This window comes from Heterocephalus glaber, unplaced genomic scaffold, assembly GCF_053883595.1.
Source record: "Heterocephalus glaber isolate CG9 unplaced genomic scaffold, H.glaber_assembly_v1.0 deba00000122, whole genome shotgun sequence".
NCBI lineage: Eukaryota > Metazoa > Chordata > Mammalia > Rodentia > Bathyergidae > Heterocephalus > Heterocephalus glaber.
In genome coordinates, this window is record NW_028258138.1 from 85,234,463 (window position 1) to 85,257,053 (window position 22,591).

A 22,591-nucleotide genomic window follows, 5' to 3' on the forward strand; every position below is an offset into this window, starting at 1 on the left:
GGAAATCCATGTTCTCCTCGCTTCTTCCAAGTATGGAACAGGTTTTAACATTTTCTCTGAATTTAGTCGGGAAAGAGGCCCCAGCACACCTGTGCGATCTGGGTATGGAAAGCTATAGTTCTGAGTCTCTGAAGAAAGTTCTGAGTCTCTTAAAAAACTCATGAAACCAATTTAAGTAAGTGAACCATTGTGAATTCCTGTTTACTGTTGCAAGGCACATGCACCCCCGACTGGACTGGTGACAGTAGTTAGCCAGCTCTCTGCTGGCTCTGAGCTCTGGTCTTCCTAAGGCCTGGAGTCCTCGTTTCAGCACCTCAGCGCCGTCTGCTGGCTGACACGAGAAGCTGAACGTTTCAATTCGGTTTCTAACAAGAACAAAAAATTGGGTCTATTCAAAGGAAAGAAGGGAAAGGAAAAAACGATGAGAAATGGAAAAAATGGAAATAAAGTCTTTGTGAATAGGGAAGGGTGGAGGGCGTGAAGGGAGGGCTAGGAATGGGGAAAAAATAAGAACCAAGATGCATTATATAAAGTTACAATTCCCAATGAGAAATGTGATTGTGTTGCATACCTACAATGTACCAATAAAAGAATTTAATACAAAAAACAAAACAAAACAAAACAAATGAAACTAGTAAAACAGACTCTGTTACCTCTAAGAATAATTCTCATCCTCTCATTTGTGAACACCCAGTTAGGAACCCAAGTGAAAACGAAAAAGACAGAATATGAATCTAAGATGCTCGTAAGTCTTACGTCACGTAACACCTGCTTCCCAGAGGCAGCTCTGTGGGTCCAGCTGACTACGAGGTGGGTGAGAAGATCCAGTTCTGTCTGACTCCAGATAGGGGAGCAAAGTGAGACTTCCACAGCAAGTTATCAGGTGGCTGAAATCAGACTGCCTTCGTGGGGGTACTGGGGACTCTTTAGATAATTTTCTTTCTTTCATCTTTTTAGCTGAAGAGCAAGGAATTCCTGGCTGAGTTCTTGGAGATACTGGAAAGTGACATACTGTACAAGGGTGATCAAAATGTGCAGTTAATGTTTAAATTTTAAAAGTTTATTACAGTAAAAGACACATTGCCATGAATTCCCCTCAAAATACTCCCCCGGCTTCAAACACTTACCCATCATTCTTGCCACTTTCTGAAGCAGCTCTAGAGTCGTCTTCTATGAGTGTCTTTATAAGGTGTGATAAGAAAATACAGTGAATGCAGCTGCCAAGGCCCATCCAATGCAAAGACAGGCTCCTAAAAGTACTAGGGTGTGTTCTCGTCCACTTTATTCACCAGATCTGGCACTGTGTGACTTCTGGCTCTTCCTCAAAGTCAAAATGCCCACGAGAGGCAAACATTTTAAATCCATTCAGGACATTGAGGCAGCCATGACAGCACAACTAAAGACACTCATGAAAGAGGACTCCAGAGCTGCTGCAGAAAGTGGCAAGAATGATGGGACAAGTGTCTTCAAAGGGAGAAGCAGGATTCTGAGGAGGCTCCATGGCAGTGTGCCTTTTCCTGTGATTAATTGGAAAAGTTTTAAATATTCACTGATTATTCACTCACACCTCCTATGTGGTTTTGTAGGGCCTTTCGCACTATCAAGGACCATTTTCACAGAGCAGTGTGTTTGCGAGTGGCAGCAAAAGCGCTATCCAAGTCTCCTTGCAGTTAGTGAGACAGGGAATGTGCCCAGGGACAGCTGTCTGTCTGGTGTCACCTCTTTCATGGGGGGACACAGGTAGCACTGCTTTTATTTTTTAGTTCTTTTGTTGGTACATTTTAGGTATACAATACATTTACATTTATCATTGGGTGCTTGTACCTGTACATGATGTATCTTTGTTCTTATTTTTTACCCCATTAGCTGTGCATCCTTCACCCCTCCACCCTTCCCTATTTACATAGATTTCATTTCCATTTTTTTCTTTTCTCATAATTTTTCCTTTCCCTTCTTTTCTTTCCCCTTCCCCTCCCACCACCGCTACACCTTTGGATCTTTTCCTATTTCAGATTATCAGTTATTCATTTTAATCATTTTAATCCTTATTTACACTTTCAGTTTCTCACACCAGAGAAACTATTCGGTATTTACACACATGTGTCCTATTTATTTCACTTAAGAGGATGGCCTCAATGTGCATCCATTTAGCTGTAAATGTCTCTAGGTTCTCGTTCTTCATGGCTGAGTAGTACTCCATTTTATTTTTTTAAAAACCCCACATCTTCTTTATCCAATCTCCAGTTGATGGGCACTTGGGCTGTTTCCAAGCTTTAGCTATTACAAACTGTGCCGCTATAAACATGGGTGCTCATATATCGCTGTGGTAGGATTCTTTTAATTCTTTGGGGAAGATACCCAGCAGGGGAATAGCTGGGTCAAATGGGACCTCCAGCCCTAGTTCTTTGAGGTATCTCCTTACCGATTTCCACAGTGGTTGCACCAGTCTGCACTCCCACCAGCAATGGAGAAGGTTTCCTTTCTCCCCACAGCCCCACCAGCATTTGTTATTGGTTGATTTCTTGATAGCAGCCATTCTTTCTGGGGTGAGGTGAAATCTCTATTGTGTTCTTTCTGTTCAGTTTTCTCAAAAAGTAATGTGTCAGTAATGGTTATCTGAAGCAGAGCAGAAAATTATGTTGGTAGAATCAGCCCTTGGCTAGGCAAGACCAAAATATCCAGGGATCAGAATCGGAGAAGTTGAATACATGGAAACTTTTAGAAGTGTGTCAGAAGTGGCAGAGGGTGGCTGGTGTGTTTTGTTGATCTGTTCTTCCTGTGGGCCCACACCCCTTGGCCTGTCCTCAGAGGGTCGCAGCTGCTGTGACAGTGAAAGGCTGGGGTTCCGTAAAGCAAAGGGGGACTTCTCTTGGTGGGTGAGGCCCTGGCTGTGGAGCGGCTTGTGGATGGTCACACAGATGGTGGCACAGTCGCAACTGAAACACAGCCCTGAGTCTTTGCGATGACTCCTTTTAAATGTCCACTTTTAAACATCCATTCTCTTATTTCTTTCACTGGAAGTACAGTTTTTTTCTTTTTTTTTTAATTCATGCTTGAATCTCCTGCCTCTCTCACTCAGTATCTTCCTCGTCTTTACATCTCAGCATCTTCTCAACTCTAAGAAAAAATATAATTACCCAAATTGTGTCTATTTTGATGGGATTTCTGGTTTTGATTCTGGACTACTAGTGTGTGAGATTACAACCAAAAGAATTCAAGTGAATAATCTTTTCGTATACGGTAACAAGACTACTTCTGGTTCAATTAGAGAATACATCTCCAAGTACCCTTTGTCAGTCTCCATGTATGAGGCCAGTGCATGTCCCTCCCAAAAGTATTGAGACATACATCCTTTAAATAAAGGTCGCCTTAATTCTGAAATAATATCTGAGATTCTTTGAGATGATTATCAGCATAAGCCTGTGAAACATGGTTCCAGGTTCTACTACAGCCTCCTTTTTACCAGCCCCACTGATTCTATCAGATGGGAATAGACTGCCTTTTCCTTAAATAAATGTTATCCTTTCTAAGCCAGTGCAAAGCATACAATCATGCTTCCACGGTAACATCGTTAAACCATTCCGCAAAGGTAGCAAGCTCGCCTTTCCTTGGATTTTTTTGTAATCTGTTCCAGTTTGCTTTGAAATTCCAAGACCCAAGATGCTTCCTCGGCATTTAATTCCCTAAGCACTCCTTTAAGGTCATCACCTTTTTTCTCTTCCCTGTTCTGAAAGTACAGCTGAAAAAGCTTTACAATTCCACCCTGGTACCGGGGATTGAACTCAGGACCTTGAGCTTTTGAGGCAGGCATGGTGCCACTGAGCTAAATCCCCGGCCCAACAATTCTTATTTATAAAGGACCATTACCAAGCTTTTCCCCACCCTTCAATTCTTAGGCAACATAAATCTTTATGTTTAAAAATTTTCTCCTGTGAGTTACTCCCTCTATCTTAATGTTATTTTTAGGATTCTTTCTAAAGTCATTCTTACGAATTTCAGTCAATTAAATGTCGTTATTGCAAGGCCTTAAGTGTACACCACATCCTCATAAAGTTAAGGTACTGCTAAGAGAGTACTAAGAGAGGGGAGATTAATTCACGGTTCGTAAACACAAGCTCTTCTTTTTCACGTAGTGGCAGCAGATTGGCTAAGTCATGTGATTATGAGATTCTGTTAGCTGCCCCTGCCACTTGTTTGCTTCACATGTGAAAACTAGCCTCTTTCTAGTCACTGCTCCTCAGAGAAAGATCTAAGAAAAACGTTAATATCCTCACCGAATCCTGACTTCCACGAACATTGGAGATCATTCTTTAGTTGGATTCAGAGATGGGGGAGACCATAGCTATCGCTGCTTTGTGGTAGCAACGGCGGGCAAAGGGTGATGGGAGGAAGGGGTATTCCAAAATCCCTTTCTTCACCAGCAACTCCTCCCATCATGGGGACAGGCTTGGAAAGTTATCTTGTTTTAGAGTTCTGCAGTGTACCTGGCAAAGATGAGACCTCAAGCCATCCACCTGTCGGATGGCTGCCCTAAGATCTCCTGCGTTGAATTCAAGAGCAAGCACGTACATATTAGTCACATTAGTCAGGGCAGTCCACTTTTGTAAAAATGGACTTGCACTGTAAAAATGGACCAACATTTGTGTTTTGAGATATTTAGATGTAAAATTGGAATATGTTTTTCTCATTGATTCATATGCAAAATGAGGTGTTCTTTATATCATGTCAAAACTCTGCAGTTTGCAAATTTGCTTCCTTTTATTCAATACCATTCAAGTTTTGGAAGCATTTTGACTTTGTATAATCTTCTCTAACTGACAGTTTATTATAATATTTCTTGTATATCTCTCATAGCATGCCACATATTGGAATGCCGCAGCGGAACGGCCCAGGATGTCATAAGCACCATCGGGCAGGCTTTTGAACTCCGATTCAAACAGTACTTGAGAAATACTTCTCTGAACATTTCTTGTGAAAGGTCAGTCAAAAGTTCTATAATTATTTGATTTGCTCTCCATATATTTTTTTAAATTAATATGATGTTTTAAAATAGACTGATGTAATTAGGATTTTTTTTTTACAAATAGGTGCAGTTTCAATTCAAAATAATAGTGATACTTCTTATTTTTCTTCCATCCTTTGCACGTGCAAGCGTGTATGTGTGTGTGTGTGTGTGTGTGTGTGTGTGTTTGTGTGTGGTACTGGGGATTGAATGCAGGGCCTTCAAACTGAGCTACATCTCCAACCCTTTTTTATTTTGACGAAGTTGCCCAGGCTGGGCTCGAAACTTGAAGTTGTCTTGCCTCAGCTTTCCATTCAGATCTCCACAGATATTTCCTCTTGCTTTGTAACCAGATTAAAGGAGACACTAAAAGTGAGAAGAGATCAGCCCTGTTTCTCTAGTGTTAACACAGAGCTATGAATCTATGAATTGTAATTACCAGAAACATCTACAGATCTCTCAGATTTGCTTTAACCTCACTTCTTTTGTGTATCTGTAAAAAGCAAAGCCAAAAACAAAGAGCAAAATCCAAAGAATTGAATGTCTGTGGTAGAAACCCCTGCCACTCGCTGGTTTAGGTAAACAGGGCAGCTCCCACTAACCTGGCAGGTGGTGGTCACGGTGTGACCCAGCCACCTGGCTGTCTAAGCACAGAAAGTGCATGGTGAAAGCTGCCGCTCTCCAGGGAGCTCAGCCCCTACAACTGTGGAATCCAGCGAGGCCCACAGCTCAGCTTCATCTGAGAAATGAAACTCTGGGAGCTTCAAAGTGCATTGTCCAGCTAGGCCTCTGGTGCACACCTATAATCTCAGCACTCGGGAGGCTGAGGCAGGAGGATCACTGTAAGTTGGAGGCCAGCCTGGACTACATAGTGAGTTCAAGGCCATCCTGAACTGCATAGTGAGACCCTGTCTCAAAAAAACAAAACAAAACAACAAAAATAAAATGCATTTCCCCTGGTTAGTCATTTTGTGTGGTTCAGAGACCTGCCTTTAGGAGGTGGTCTAGGCATCTGGGGGCGGGGGTGGTTATTAGAAGGTTTGATGCTGAATTTCGCCCAGGACATTTGCATGTTGGTGCTGCCTTTATGTTCGCTTGTCGTGAACCCAGCCGAACATGTGAGTTGTCAATAGAATCAGCCCATTCCAAAATGATTTGATTGATTCTTTTTTGTAAGAAACTCCTACTAATCTCAATGTGGGAGAAAAATCCATTTGTTTTCTTTTTTTCACCTATTTGGGTTTTAAAGCCAATCGCATGCTTACATAGACCTCCCACTTGCCACGTAGGTGCCTCATGTCCCTTTATGAATGCCATACACTCATCTAGCGTTGGGCAGACCAGATAGCTGCTCACAGCTCTTATTGTTTTTCATCTTAGTTTAATCAACTGGGCCAGGACTTCTACCCAAAGAGCAGTCTGTAAATTTTCATTGAGTAAAACATTTCCTAAATGCAGCAATTGAAATGGAGACTCCCAGAAAGACTTTGCTTTTTAATGATCCTGTGACAAAAGTGGCTTACGTTTAGGGAATTCATTACTGTTACTGTTATTGTTATTATTATTATTACTACGAATCACTGGGGCGACACAGAAGGCAGCTTCTGTGGGCCGACTCCACTCTGTCTACAGAAACCTAAGCCACAGCACTGACTGTTTCCACCCAAGTGTTAGACACTGCACCGCTGTAACCCAAGAAGTGATGCAGAGTTTCCAGGACGATTTGCTCAGTCTTGATCCCTTTGTGTCCCCGTGGCATCTGAACTCCCCCTATCTCTTGGGGATTCTCTTTTCCCTGCAGTGAGGAGGTGCAGACTGACAGCCCCGCCTCGGAGGGAGAAGATCATGAATATTACAACGAGATCCCAGGCAAGCAGCTGCCGGCAGGCGGCGTGTCAGACCTTCGGATCAGAGTGCAAAGCCCTGAGCAGAGGGCGTACTGCCCCATTCGCTGTGAAAAGCTGTGCTACTTGGTATGTAAGGACTGAGCGCTTCTGGAAGCAGCAGTGGGATTCTGCCCAGGATTTCCACATGCCAGCTTGGAAAACGACCGGCCCCACCGTCCTGCCCTGCATGGCCAGAGGGGAGTCTCAGCCAAGTTGGCCTGGATCACTTTGACTCGCAGGCTCACCGCTCTCCTCACTGGGCCAGCAGGGCGACCCCCCACGCGGTCCTCAGTCCCCCACTTCCCAGCCGCATTCTCCTGCTCTCTCTTCGCAGCTGTCTGCACAGCCGGGCTGTGCTCCCCTCATGCCACGCCACCTCTGGTCCTCTTCTGCCCCTTCACCTCTGCCCCACGCTCATTCGGTCCATGGGTTCTTTCCCTTTGCCTGCAGGTAAACCTGGGCTCCTCCAGCCCCACTGGTGACACCTGCCTCCTTCTCACCCTCCTTCCACTCAGACGCCTAGGGAGCCCGTAGCAGTGCTCTCTCTCATATCTTCCTTGCCCTGTACTTTTGAGATCCAAACTCTGCTTGACAGCTTGATAGAAATTACTTTCCCTGTGGTCAGCAGTCATTTGATTGCTAAATCTGTCTCCCTGCTTGATATTTCCCACATCCGTCTACACTATTCAACATCTGTTGGCTGCCTTCTTTTGAGATCTCTTCTATCAGCGTCCAAAACATTTTTATCTTGTCCTTGTCCTCCCAGATCTCTAGTTCTGCTCTTCTTTTTCTCTCCCCCTTCTTCTCTTCCTTCTTTCCTTCCTTCTTCTATCTCTTTCTCTCTTTTCATTCCTCCAGCATTTCATGAAGATTTTCACAGATAGAAAAGTTGAATTATGCAGCGAGCCCTCACACACTCGCCCTCTACATTCTACAATAACATTTCACTGTTTGCCTGTCACGTACAATGCTGTTTGTTGTTTGTAATCCGGCTTACTTTGGACACGTACTTTTCAAAGGAAGCTGAGCCTCTTCTTGTGGTGTCATCAGTTATTCCTCCATCTCCTCCCCAAAGAGCCACAGCCCACCCCAGCGCCATGGAAGCCCCTGCAGGGTCTGCCCAGCATGGTACACACTTCCTGTGGCTTCTTCGCCTTACCCACTGCTCACGCTAGCAGGCTACACTGCAGCCCACTGCTTATTTACATCGGGGTTGAGGTCAGCATGATCTCCTTGACTCCAAACTCTGTTCCTCTCCTGATTCGTTCCTGTGTATGAATGGCGTGGCCATGCTTTTGCTAACCCACGACCTTTCTCACGTTTGAGGGCTCTGTATTAACTCAGTCTTCAAGACCTAAGATTCTGCCGTGAAAATATCTTGGGAATTTACTGAAACGCCTCCATTTCTACTGCACCTTTTCAAGTTCTGGTCCCAGCTGGCCTGAAGATGCTGTGGGCCCCCTCCTGAGTCAGTCTGCGTCCTGCGCCCTGCGGTGCGCCCCGGGCTCTGCCCAGCTCCGGGGCATCTGCATAGGGAGGGCTCCATGTTGGGACTGAAGCCTCTGATGGGTGAGATTCAAGAATGAGAAGTGAGGGCTGGGGGTTTAGCTCAGTGGTTCCTCTGCTTGCCTCCCAAGCGCAAGGACCCGAGTTTGATCCCTGGTACCAAAAAAATAAGGCTCCTGAGCCTGTCAGCTCAGCGTTAGACAGAGGCTGGGTCCTGGCAGTGTTTATAAAAATGATTGAGGCCACACTGGGCCTCCCAAGCAGCAACAGGAAGCTGAGGATGTAGGAGGGGGTTCCCTTGTGAGCCTCCCTCTCTGGCCACCTCTGCAGCCCTGAAGCAGGACTGGAAGGCAGGTGCCCTCCCCACCCGCCCTGCAGCGGTCTGAGCTGTGGGGCGGTTCTTGGGCCAGAGAGTGAAGAGGGCTTCTTTGTTCTCCTGGAATTCACGAGTACTTTTTTTAATGTCCTCGAACGTGTCTTGTGCTTGTAAATGCCTCACAGTTTGTTTTCCTTGCAGCCTGGGAACTCCAAGAGCAGCAGTGTGTATGAGAACTGTCTGGAACAAAGCAGGGCAGCAGGTAGGCACAATGGGGTCCCCATCAGTCGCCCTCCACGTGCCTTCTGGGTGATGTGAAGAATGTGTGAGGTCCCAGCTCTTAGACACTCGGAAAAGCCAGGTGTGTATGGGACAAAACCCGGAGTCCTTTGGCTGCAGGCTTCCAGGGGGCTGGGGACACAAGTGTGTCACCAGAGGGCGCTGTGGAGGCCCACGCTCTTCCTCGCTCTTGTGTCTAAGCCTTCCCCGGGAGGCTGCTCTGTCTGCTCAGAGCTCGGGGCCTCCCCTTGTAGGAAGACCGACAGTAAACGAATATGAAAATCGATGCCTGCCAGATCCGCCAGGGTTAGGATAAGACCTTATTCCATGTCAGCAAAGGGAGCAAAAGGACACCTGAAGGCCAGTGGGCAGTCAGGGGCCGTGCACTCCGTTTGCCAGGCAGGGCTGGCTCCGAGACGGACAGCTCTGAGCAGCGCGCGGGCCAGGAAAGAGATCTCCAGCCTGAGCGGAAGCCCGCCCCAGCTCCCTCAGCAGCTTGCAGCTTGCCCCTCCTCTCCACTAAACAGGCGTCCGCCCACCCGTCTTCCTGTCCTCAGGCCCCCCCCCCCCAAGGGGGCTCAGCAGATGAAAATCCTCAGTGAGGTGACTGCTGAGTCACAAGACTGCCACTGGAGAAAGGGGCGTGATTTCCTTTGTTCCTCAGAGTTCTCATCTTGATTTATTATTATTTTTTTACATTTTTAAAGCATTCTTCCTCCAAAAGCATAAATTTATGAAGCAGTGAATGGATATGGAGGCATCATCTCAAGCTTATTCAGGATTTTTCTTTTTGTAAGTGAAACCTTGTAGAATCCTCCTTGTGGTTTCTGGTTTTCTTGGCTGCATTTCTTCTTTAAACCAACAACCTACCCTCTTACTCTTACTCAGCGTGAATCCGCCCTCAGCCACCGAAGGCAGGTCCAAACCATGAACAGACTTTGGAGTTACAGTTGCTTCAGAGCCTGGAGTTCATTCCACAGAATTTATTTCCGCCATAGTGGCTAACAAGCGTGCTCTGTTGTACTCTTCTAGTTTGCTTACACTGGAGCACAGATGTGTATTCTGTTGTGAAAAATACGATAAACATTCTGTTGCACACTGCCTTTCTTCACGGTAGCTCTGTGGTCATGACCCTACCTGGGAACCTTTCTGGACCTCGAGGAGGGAGAGACGATGTTTGCAGTTGAGAATGAGTCCCCAGATGGGTGTTTTCCTCCCCTGCACATCACTGAGCTACAGCACTGTTCCCATGGCACAGCAGGGTTTCCGTTCTGATCGGGCCCCAGAATGCTAAACGCTCATCTCCCCACACCTCAGCTGCTGAGACCACTCAGCCCGGAGACCTCGACAGATGTCCCTCCTGTTGTGTCAAGAGGGAGTCCCTGCTGTAGTAGTGCCCTTTCATCTCCAAACACCCATGGATTGGGGTTTCCTGTCTGCAGTGACCTGAAATTCCTGACCGGGAGCAAATTAGCCAGTTGCCAGAAAAACAAATGTATAGTTTTTATGGCTTCTCCCAGAGATTCATACATAAGGATTTGGGAGCCACCACATAAATATTTTCAGTGAGGTTTGGCTTATTTATTCAAATATTGACTTAAAACTTGAATTCTGGATGTATTATACCTATTGCAATAGGCTTCTGGTTGTTGAAGGAGTTAGGTGTATTTAATAGATGAAGAAATGACAAGGCAAAATTAAAGAATATTCCCCCAATAGTCAAGTTAAATGGAAATGTTGACATTTGAACTGAAAGCAGTGCTAAATTCCTACAGATCCTACAGGCTTGCACTTGAAAACTTTGCAAGCCACTGTGTGCATTTATCTTCTCCCACAGACCTTCCCAGGCAGGTTGAAGGGCTCTGGGAATGTGTGTTAGCTGGAGTGTGGGCCAGGCTCTCACCACCCCCACACTGCAGCTTAGAAGGATTTTCAGTTTGGGTACGGGGTGGGGAGCCTGGTTCAAAACTTTAAGACAACACTCCTGACTTACACATGAGGTTGTAGTAGAGAAAAATGCAGTGGCAGTTGTCGGGAGCGAGTGGGTGTAGATAGATGCTGCTGCTTTGGTGCAGCCCTCGGGGGATGGTCAGCTCAATGTGGCTGGCTCAGGTGAGGCTTGGTGAGGCGCAGAGGGTCAGCACCCTGTGCTAAAGGCTGAGTCGGGATTGAGTCTGCAGAGAAAGGGAAACTGAGTGCACATTCAGCCATCTGTTCGCTCAGCTGGCAGACGTTCTCCTGGTGGCCACTTGCCCCGTACCAGGCCCTGCAAATGCAGAAGACAGTTTACCCTTCTTGGGCAGCAGATGGCGTATGGCCCACAGTGGCCCTTACCAGAGGGCTTCCTGCAGGAGCCCAGTTCAGCAGAGCTATGAAGGGAGGACCCAGGTGTCTGTGGAGAAAGGGAAGGAGGAGCCCAGTAGGGAGAAGCATCTCATGTGGAGACGCACTGCCACTGCATGGACAGCAGCCAGTCCTGGGTCATGGTTTGCGGACTGCCCAATAGGAGGCAGGCACATGTCCAGTGTCTCGCCAACAGCACTGTGTTTGGTCCTCACCACTCTATTTTACAGGTGTGCACACGGAGTCCTAGAAAGAAGAGGATAATTAACTTGTCCCAGGCCACTGGGACAATGAGAGATAGCACAGGAATTTGCACTCAAGTCTGTAGGAATTTAGAAGCAGACCTCTTTAAAATATATATATATATATGGCTTTATTAGTTTTAGTTATGTTTTATTAGTACACACTTGGAGTACACGATCACATTCATTGTAGGGAATAGGTACATTACATAACACATCTTCTTTTTATGTTCCCTTTTCCCTCTTTTCTCTCCCGCTCTGTCCATCTCAAGATCCTCTTCCCATTTACTAAAGATCTATCTCTTTATTTCCTATTGTCTATCTTTTCTTTTGCTCTTAAAATTACTTATATTTTGGGTTTCTCATATAAGAGAAACTACGTGATATTCAAGCTTGTGCATCTGATCTGCTTCACTTGACATTATGGTCTCAAATTGCATCCATTTTCCTACATATAACTCAAGTTTATCCTTCTTTATGGCAGAGTAGTGCTCCATTGTGTTAAATGGTACATTTTCTTTATACATTCTGATATTCTGTGTCCGTGCTGATGGACACATGGGCTGCCTCCAGGATTTAGCTGTTAAAGAGTTGTGTGGAAGGAGAACTCAGCCCCGTGGAAGCACTTTTGGTCATATTCCCCTTTCAGTAAATGTTTATGAGCAGGTACTCTAAATAATGATTATTCGATCGTACATCTGTTATAAGTATGGAAAATTTAAAGTTGGAGTTGAGATAAACACTTTTAAAAGTCTTACTAATCAGAATACCTGATGCTATCGTGAGATAACATCTCAAGTCCCGGTGTATTTACTGATAAGGAAGAGAAACATAAATCTACATTTTCAGTCTTGGAAATTATAACTTTGGGAGGCAAAGTTTGCATCTGATGAGCTCGTGCTTGTTTGTAACTCCGTCGTGTTCCCGGAGAGGGCTCCGTCAGGCCTGCCCCGGCCTGGCTGTCTGGGTTACTGACTTCCTCGGCCTGCCTGAAACCAAGTTCAGAGAGGCCCAGGGAAGTGGGAAAATGAGGGTGTTTACGACGTGGCTGGAGGAGAGGACAGCTGGTCCACCCTCTGTGGGCTGCCCAGAAGTGCTGTGGTTCCCAGAGAGGTGGTGCAAGAGCTGCAGGTGTGCCTGGGACATTCCCAGGGCCAAAATTCCTCATCCTCCTGTAGTCCGGCCTGGGCGTGGCTGTTCACACCTGGGGTGGGGGTGCGGGCTGGGAGAAACAGTCTCTCTTTAAAAAAAACAAAAAAAGGGCCAGGGATTTAGCTCAGTGGTGCCACCACCTGCCTCGAAAGCGCAAGGACCCAAGTTCCATCCCCGGTACCAAAACCCCCCCCAAAATCAAAAAAACAAATCCAGGTTTGAAAGATGCTTTGAACCTCTCAGTTACAATAATGCAGCAGAGGAGAAGCTGGTACTGAGAGCAAAAGGCCTCTGTTTAGTCCTTGACTTCTTGGCAGTGATCTTCCTACTGCGTTATGTTTGTGACAGCGAGAGGCCTAAAGTAGGTGACATAACTCACAGATGCATTTAACTCGGCAAGTGGAAACTGTAATATGTTGCAAAATACGCAAATAAACGTGGCATCCTATGGAGCCCTCTCCTCGGGATGTCCCACCTGTGGAGGGGGACAGAAAAGAGCCCCCCACAGCGAGGGAGCTCAGAGGGGTAGCAGCGAGCTGCAGTCTTCCTGCTGGGCTTCTCTACCGGGGATCCTCTCGGGCTTCTACACTGATGCCCAGGACTCATAGCACTGTGTGCCTCAGTGTGGCATCCAGGATGAGGCCGGCCCTTCTCCTTCTTGGGCTGGGGGTCAGAGGAGGGCCCAGAGCTGTTTTCAGCCGGCAGCAGAGCAGCCCTTCCTGGAGCTCACACCCTAAGTGCACTCCCTCAGCCTCGAAGCCAACACATCATCCACACCTCGTGTGGCAGGCATGAGGTGGCGGCTGGGACAGAGCGGGGCTTGTGGGGTGCACAGCCCAGACACAGGTCAAACCTGGAACATTCCGTGGGGGAAATGAGAGGCCAGGTCACTCCTGCGGTGCGGGTGTCCAAGGTTCAGTGTCCAGGACAGCAGGGGCCCATGCAGGACACAGGTGTGAGCGGCCATCCGAGGCTGAGCTGAGGGCAGGCGGCCAGGTGAGGCAGTCAGTCCCAGGCTGGGCCCGGCGCAGAGGCTGGGAGAGCAGGAGGCCACCGGGTGGGTGTTGGCAGGGCCTGGGAGGGTGGGAAATACAATCAGATTTACAGTCTAAGCAGACCCCCCCCCACACACACACACAGTGTAGGAGAGAGGAGGCTGGGAGGAGACAGCTCGGGAGCATCCTGTGCACTGGGTCAGCCATCAGAGCAAGGCTGAGCTTGGCGAGAGACAGCGTCGCCAACAGAGAAGTCTGCTTCCCACTCCTGAGAATTTTATTTCATTTATTCATTTATGTTTAATGAATTTAATGCACAGGGAGAATTTTGAATTGTGATGAGTTCTCTGAAAGGGATCGAAGAGTCAGTACTCAAGGTCAGTGGGACAGATGCATTTCCTGGCTCCTGGGCCCACCCAGGCTGGCAAGTGGCCCCCTGCCTGCGCTGGGCCCTCCCCTAGACCTGCCCACTGTCTCCTGTCTGCTTTGGAAGCAGCGAGTCAGCTGAGGGACAGGCAGAGAGGGAAGGAAACCCAGGAGAGGGGTCTTCCTCAAAGACTGCCGCCTGGGTTCTCTTGACTTTATGATCCAGTTTACAAGCCAGTGTTCGTTCGTGCTTGGGCAGGTATGACTTCCAGCTCCCGTCCACTCTCAAACAGGATAAGCTGTCTGCAAAGCGAGAATATAATGCACTGCTCACTGCTGATCACTGCAGGTGATGCCCACGAGCCAGGGGCCCTCTCGTGTCGGGCGGATCTCTTTGATGACCCCTGCTACATTAACACGCGGGTGCTTCAGCATGCACAAGGCTCAGCCCAGCCCCGGGAGAGCCTGTGGCACCGTGGAAGTAAGTACCTCCTCACTGTCTGTGTGAGTTTCCTGGGTGTCTTCCAACAACAGAACTCCATTCTCTCTGTCATGGAGACCGGAAGTTCCACTGGTGTTGGTGGCAGTGGTTCCTGCTGGGCACCAGAGGAGAATCGCTTCCAGTCTCCAGTAGCCGCTGGCAGTTCCTGGTGTGGAGGCCTCTCACCACGGTCTCTGAGTGGTCGCCACCTCCCTTCCTCCTGGGTCTCTGTGTCTCGGGTCTCCTCGCTTCCTCTGATAGGACTTCAGCCTCAGATTTAGGGTGAGATGGCTGCGAGGTTAGCTCATCTCATCTCAAGATCCTTAACCTAATGACATCTGCAAAGACCCCTTTGCCAAATTAGGTCACATTTCTAAGTCCCAGGGATTAGGACTTGAGCATACCTCTTTTGGGGGCCACTAATTCAGTAGACTCACTCTCACTCAAAAGATTATTTCCTTGGCTTTGTTTTTAGAGAGTTAAAGGGACTCTTGCTTTATCTCAGTTCCTCATTATAGTAATAACAGAGCACAACTTCATGGAGGTTTTTTGGGTTTCAAGATTTTATCACGTTGATTTTGAATACTTCTTTCTTTTTTTTTGGTATTAAATTCTTTTATTGGTACATTGTAGGTATACAACACAATTACATTTCTCATTGGGAATTGTACCTTTACATAATGCCTCTTGGTTCTTATTTTTTCCCCATTCCTAGCCCTCCCTTCACACCCTCCACCCTTCCCTATTTACAAAGACTTTATTTCCATTTTTTCCATTTCTCATCATTTTTTCCTTTCCCTTCTTTCCTTTCCCCTGTGCGTCCCACTACCCCTACCCCTTTGGACCTTTTGTTCCTATTTTACATTATCGATTATTCATTCTAATAATTGGTACATTTTAGGTATACAATATAATGACATTCGTCATTGGAAATTTGCACCTTTACATAGTCTCTCTTGGTTCTTGTTTTTCACCCTTGCCCAGCCCTCCCTTCAACCCCTCCAGCCCTCCCTATTTACAAAAATTTTGTTCCTATTTTTCCATTTTCTCATATTAATCCCATTCCCTTCTATCCTTTCCCCTAGACCTCCCACTTCCTTCCCCTTTGCCCCTTTTCTTCCTATTTCACATGACCTATTATATATTTAGTCCTTATTGAATACTTCTTTCAAATACTTGGAATTTATTCTGTTTTGGTTCCTGTTTTGTGTTTTGCTGAAGGAAGACTTGTCAAAGCCAGAAGATAATTTTGAATTTGTTTATCTGCATGAGGAACAATGGCCACTTTTTCTGTTCTGTTTAGTGACAGTGTTGTGGCAGAGCAGAGCCGCTCTGTGCTATAGCCAAGTGCCACAGCTCTGAGGCACAGCTGAGCCTTACAGCTCAGTGTGGCAGCTCTGTGTCCCTTGAAGACTTGAGAATCCGATGGTAAGTTGAAGAGGTGGAGATATGCCTTTTATTACACCTCCAACTCCCGCCGGGCTCAAAGGAGTCTGAGCCCTCTACCAGAAATGAGAGCCTTCTTATATAGGGATCTACAGAGTAGGCAAGGATGCTCAATGAAGCAGGAGGGCGGAGTTACAGAACATTCCTGAAGTAAAGGGGCAGGGTTACAGGACATTCCTGAAACACATGCCTTGTGAGCATGCTCACTGAAGCAAGGGGGCAGGGTTACAGAACATTCCTGAAGTAAAGGGGCAGGGTTACAGGACTTTCCTGAAACACATGCCTTGTGAGCATGCTCACTGAGGCAAGGGGGGGCGGAGTTACAGAACATGCTTGAGGGGGTGGAGCTTAACAGAACATTCCTGAAAGGTCACACAGTTCAGTCGCAGACCATTTTGATACATTGGGCAGGAGGCCAGCAACACAAACTTACATTTCCAAAACAAAACATTCTGTGGGGAAAAATGGAGGGAAGGCCAGGGCCTGTCATATTGTAGAACTTCTCTATCAACGGTACTAATTTGAGTCTTTTTAAAACCCTATATGGCTCTAAAATAACTCCTTTCTTCAGCCTTATATTGTGAGTGAAATGCAACAAGACAAACAGCACTTGCCTGCCAAATTGCTTCAGGGGGCAAATGCATAAAAAAGAACATAAATAAAAGCAAAAGAAACCAAAAGCCTATAATCAACTGAAAAATAAACAAAAAAAAAGGTTTTCATAAAATATTGAAGGTTGTTGGGTGCCAAGATTGGCTCCATGTCAAATCTGGCTTGCTCCAAAGTTGGAGAACCAGTCCCTGAGAAAGTCTTTTCATCAGCCCGATAAGTTTCTCCAGAGGTGCCAAAGGCAACTTTCCAGCTAGTGTGGGTGCAGTGGCAGGACAAATCTAAAAGGAGATTTTATTGAGCCTGGGCTTCTACAGACTCCCCTAAGTCCCTAGACCAGGCAAATCCTTCTTGTCAGTCAGGTTGCCGCCATCTTCTCTGGAAACAGACCCTAAGATGGAGCCTGGCATGCAAGGTCTTCATGAGGATCAACATCAGGAAGCAGGAGAAGAAGTGGGGAGGCTGAACTGTAGTGCCTGCCTGGGAAAGCCTGGGCCAACCCCACAGACACTAGTTCTCTTACCTTGAGAACTCTAGCCAGAGTTCTCAGGCTGGGCGTGGGTCATTCCAGGGAGGAGAAACTCTTGGGGCACTTTGGCAGGCAGATCCTGAGTGGCTGGTTGGCAGAAGGTTGATGACTGTGGGGGGAGCAGGTGGTCCTTCCTTGGAGGGTGATCCGTGAGTCTCTGTTCCACCACAGAGGGCATCTTGTGAGGTGGATGACGGGATAGGAGATGAATTCACGTTTCTGCAGGAGGCGCTGTCAGTGTCCAGTGCGAAGTGTCCACAGGGATGGTTTAAAAGTAACTGTGAGGGTTCCCACTTGATATCTTCGATGTTAAGGGCTCCCAGAGACACAGTGTATTGGAAAACCCAAGTTGATCTGAGGTACTCTTTGATTCACAACTTCAGTCTCTCTACAACCAAGTCTTCCACATTAACAATATTCATAACTCAAGCGAAGAGACTGCTTTTTGTCACAAGAGAATTCAATAATATGGGAAGGCAAAATTAATCCACAGCAAAACTCATATCACTGGTTGAAAAGTACTGTCAGTGTTTTTCCTGACTCTGGCCTTCCTTTTCACCCTTTCTCCCTCGGGATCCCTCTTTAGTGACAACACGTCTCATAGCTTAGGCCTCTGTACTCTCTCCCTCTTTGTGTCCTATTAGGTAGGATTTAATGTACCATCGTCTTCCCTGGCTCCATCTACCCTCTTGAGGTTAATTTCAGCCTCAAGTCCTTACTCCTTCCCCCTGCCAAAAAAAAAAATCCAACTCCAAAAGCATAAATAATGTGAACTTCAGAAAATTTTATGAAGAGATGGAGCAGGATTAACTTTACATGTATTTTTGTCTATAAAATGTTTTAAATGGATCCTTTACTCTTTTCCTCATAGTGGTTTCTCCTATCATTCCTTCTTCCTTAAGAATCCTCTAAGGCCAGCCTCAACTATATAGCAAGACCCTGTCTCCAACTGTTTCGGAATTGCGGAAAGAAATGTACAGAGACACAGAAGTTGGGTAAAAAAAACAAAGCCAGCAAGGCGAGACTGCCAGAAACTTGTCTGATCAATGTCTGTGCCATTCTTTGTTTTAACATTCCCTTTTATATCTTCTTTTAGCCATTACTTCATTCCTGGTGGTCTTAGTAAGATTTCTGTTTCTCTTTTACAACTAGTTCCTGTTAGTGGTTAAAGTCACAGATATATAACAAACAGATGGCGCTTAAAACACATACATTGTAAACTACCCAAACATTTCTACTTTGCTTTTCTCCAGGTTAAATGTTATCTACAGCTAGGTTACAGGTCAAAGGTTCAGTCAGCCATCACCTTAAACAATAAGAGTTACGGGAAAGGTAAATCTTAAAGGAATGTATTACTTATTCTACTTCAGCTACCGTAATAACTAACTTACAGTTCAAATTTTCTCTATCACAACAACAACAAGAATCCTCTAGCTTCTTTAGGGAGACTTGGCCTTCTTTATCCAGACAAGAGCTTACTGATCCGTGCAGTGTTAAAGAATCAAACCAATAAACCAAACTGAAACAAATCCAGAGCTTTGAGACCAGTATCTCTCGAGGCAGGCACCAGAACCACTGAGCTAAATCCCCAGCCTCCCCAGTATCTCTCAAGCATGCTCTCAGGGTCCCTCAGTTCATCCTGTCACACTGCCAACGTAAGCAAAGTTCTGACACAATCTTTATTCTTATGGAAGTGCCAGGAGCCACCTTTAGTTGGGTACTAATGTTTTTCATCTACTCATCATTAGTTTCAGTCTAAGCTTCCTTAACAAAGGAGCCCTCCCCCAGTACTGTGGTGTGGGGAGGACTGAAGTTTCCTTCTCCTAGCCTGTGGCTCAGAGATTGGCAGCACAAGGCTCGTGGAAGGCTGTGTTGCCCGTCTCAACGTCGGGCTTCCATCTCTGACCCGAGGGGGCTGCTTATCTGTATTCCGCCAGTAGGAAGAGCAGAAGGAGAGGAGTGGATATATATTTCTCTAAAGGGTAGGAGCCAGGAGTGATGGACATTGTTTCTGTCCTCTTGCCACTGGTAGCACTTAGACATGTGGCCATATTTAACCTGCAAGGGAGGCTAGAGAATTACTCCAGCTGGGCGCCCCCTGAAACTCAGGAGTTCTACAGTGTACTGAAAGGGGAATAGGCATCTTTGCAGTGTGGGTCCTAGGCAGCTATCTGTGCTACCATGTACATTTCTGCCTCTCAGATAGCCATCAACTTTTCTTTGCACACAGAACATATTTGCCCGCTCCTCCAAGGAGTTACTGCAGAACCCCCATACAGTTACACATTCGAGATGGATGGGGCTTCTTACCATCTGCCCAGCTGGCTGTCCCCCTCCACACCGAAATGTAATGGTGGAGTGAATAGGAGTAAGGTGGCTACACTTCCATGGTTCACATTCACAAAATGGAAGCCTGAACCAGCGTAGGGCGTTGGTCACGGGGCAGACGCCCCAGCTTTGAACATGCTGCAGCTGGAAGGGAGGCAGCCGTTTGCTTGGGCCCTGGCTCCGCTCCTCGAGATGACATTGGTGTCCGTTGTTGCCTGTGGGCCTGGACCATCCCTCTGGGTTGTTCTCACTCATGCCCCCCCAGTACCTTCTTGAAGTAGGCGGAGAAGGTGTCTTTCTTGGGGCTCTTTTGCAGCCCCTTTGGTGTTGCTGTGGCCATGAGAGGTTGGAGTCTGCCTCAGGGACCAAAAGCCATAGACAGGGAGGGACTGCTTTCCTTGGCGATGGAAATCTTCAGAAACAGTAAGGTTCTGCTTTATTAGAGTCCTGTCCACATGCGGTTTCACATGTACACCTTTATTGTGCTCTTATTGTTCAAGAGATCTGCAGCAAGACCTCTTCTCTCATTCTTGTTATTGGGAATTTTTTACTTGATCAGTTCTTTTTTAGATTTACTGATTTTATTGATATATCTTTCCAAAGTACCCAGGTTTCAGTTTAATTTTCTCTCTCATTTCATTGGTTTTTATTTTCATCTTTATTGTGAATTTCTTGTAGTCTCTTTGGATTAAATTTTCTCTTCTTTATCCAGCTTCTACTACATCTTATTCTATAAGCTTCATATTTTATTTCCATCATAAAATGTTCATTCCACTTGACCTTTTATATTTTCAACGAGATGGGGGGGTCTAGCTTAATGTTACCCAGATACTATTGAGTAAATAATCTCCTTTTCCCCCCAGTTCTGCTATTTTAGGCTCCTCTTGTGTACATGAACCTATTTCTGGGCTGTTTATTATACTTTTTCTTCTGGCCACTTACCTGATGTATACCAGTGTACTAATTACTATGTACTAATTGCTGTGTCTTTGTAATATGTCCTCACAGATGTGTAATTTTTCCTTTAGATTACAAATCACTTTTCTCTAGGTACTCTTTGAACCTAGTGACTCTTTGTCACTCATGCTTTAATGTTTTGTGTCAACATTTTTCTACCAAATTTTTAGACATTTTATGGAGGTACACATGCACTTTTCCTCTCAATAATGCGAAGAAATTTATATTTTAAGATTTTCATGCAAAAATTTCTGTTGTGCAGTTTTCCCAGGGCCAGTCAACCATAGTAATGAACTATGTACAGTCAGTTCTCAGTATTCACAGATTTCGTATTTGAGAGTTAGCTTAGTCACTCAACTTTAATCCTAATTCCAATCAGTGCTCCTGTGCTCACGTGGTCATTTGCAGACATGCGCAGAGCGCCCTCTAGTGCCCACATCCCAGCTACGGGCAGATGAGGAGAGCCCTCCCTTCTTCCAGATCTCCACCTGTCAACAGGTGCCCTTTTGTGGTCCATTTAGGGCCACACTTTTTACATTCTTGAGCTACTTGCTGGTGGTTTCACTGTTTCAAGTGTCCCCAAGCACAGTACCAGAGTGCGGTCTACTGTTTGCTAGAAGGCTGTGGTTGGCATTAGGGACGGAGAAAACACGTGTATAGAGAAGGCTGACTGTGATTCAGGGGCAGTCGGTACATACTAAACGAAGTGTCTTTAAACATAAACCCGTATACAATAGGACTGTATGTCTGAGTGATGAAAATGTTTTGACCTGAGTCTTGTAGGAACTTAAACCCTGTATTCCTCTTACGAAGAGCAGCATAGTTTTCACTAATTCAGTGTTTGTGGTAACTTATAAATCATAAATCCTGGAAATAACCAGAACTGGCTGTATTTACAGTTCTTTCCAATAGGAAGTGGAGTCCTATTATAAGAGGAGAAAGGGTAGGTTTCAGAAACCTACCTCTGACCCTGATGTATCTCTATATCTTTCTGGTTATATCCTTAATTATGTGGCTATTGTGACTTTTGTGTACATTCTATTCTATAGATAGGTTTTGTTCTTGTTTTTTGGTGGTACTGGGAACCGAACTGAGGGCCTTTTCATGGAATTACATCCACAGCCCATTTTTATTTTTTATTTTGAGATGGGGTCTTCATTAGTCACTAAGTTGCCTAGGGTGGTCTTGAACTCACTGTCTTCCTGTCTAGACTCTTGGAGTGCTGGGATTACAGACGTGGTCCACCGTGCCTAGTTTATAGGGGTTTTTTTTCAATTCAAGAGTAGAACAGATGCTTTAAAAAGAAATTAAAATAATAAAGAATAGTGTAAAATGAAAAGAATAAAGATCCCTTCCCATGCCCTAATACTATATCTAATTCTCCAGATGCTAACAGTTTCTTCTGACTACTTTCAGAATGTTAATGCATGGTTAAGTACTACTTACCTACCTCTCCACCTCCTTTAAAGATTAAATGACAGCTATGATAACCCCCTTCTATGCCTGCTTGTTTCAATCTTCTGTTCCAAAGAGTCATCTACATTAGCACATGATCTTTTTCAGTATTGTCAGTTGCTCTGTGATACTCTATTTTATGAATGCATCATAATTGATACTATCAGGCTCTTATAGATGGAGATTTAATTTTTCTAGTCCTTTCCTAGTATAACGAGCAATGCTACTTTAATCAATACAGTGGTCAATACTGCTTTTTAAAAATTGAATTTGTCATGTGTCATATTTACAGATCACACTAGTTTTTTAGAATGTCTCATTCTTCCTTTCTCATTGAAATGACTTGCAATTGTTTAATCCAGATTTTGCATATTTTTTATCCTTAAGCTGTATCCCCCTTTTAGACTTTTTGTCCATCAGAGAGGTGTGCGTGTGGATAACCATATCCATCCCGTGCCTTCTTGAAGTTGTGATTGTGAACAATATGTCTCTAGTTGCTAGTAGGAACTCCAAGATGATGTGACGACTTGCTTCCATGATTTATGTCACCTTCTGAGGGGTGGCAAATTTCATTGAAATATAGTTCCTACTATAGCTAGTAGGAACTCCAAGATGACGTGACGACTTGCTTCCATGATTTATGTCATCTTCTGAGGGGTGGCAAATTTCATTGAAATATAGAGTGGCCTTCCTTAGCTT

At 45.6% G+C, this 22,591-nt stretch overlaps 1 protein-coding gene across 8 annotated transcripts in view; it reads left to right on the top strand.

The window, feature by feature from the left end:
• Positions 1–22,591, top strand: part of Shc4 (SHC adaptor protein 4) — a 109,344-nt gene that overhangs the window by 72,038 nt on the left and 14,715 nt on the right. For 3 of the 8 annotated variants that reach the window (XM_087181063.1, XM_087181045.1, XM_021261423.2), the window contains 4 exons: positions 4,855–4,978; positions 6,804–6,975; positions 8,912–8,972; positions 14,347–14,568. In XM_087181063.1, coding sequence (XP_087037189.1) covers positions 4,855–4,978; positions 6,804–6,975; positions 8,912–8,972; positions 14,347–14,568 — 579 coding nt within the window. Of the gene's footprint in view, positions 1–4,854; positions 4,979–6,803; positions 6,976–8,911; positions 8,973–9,696; positions 10,088–14,346; positions 14,569–22,591 lie in introns of those variants that run through there. The other 5 variants (XM_087181066.1, XM_087181047.1, XM_021261426.2 and 2 more) reach the window with 3 other exon arrangements.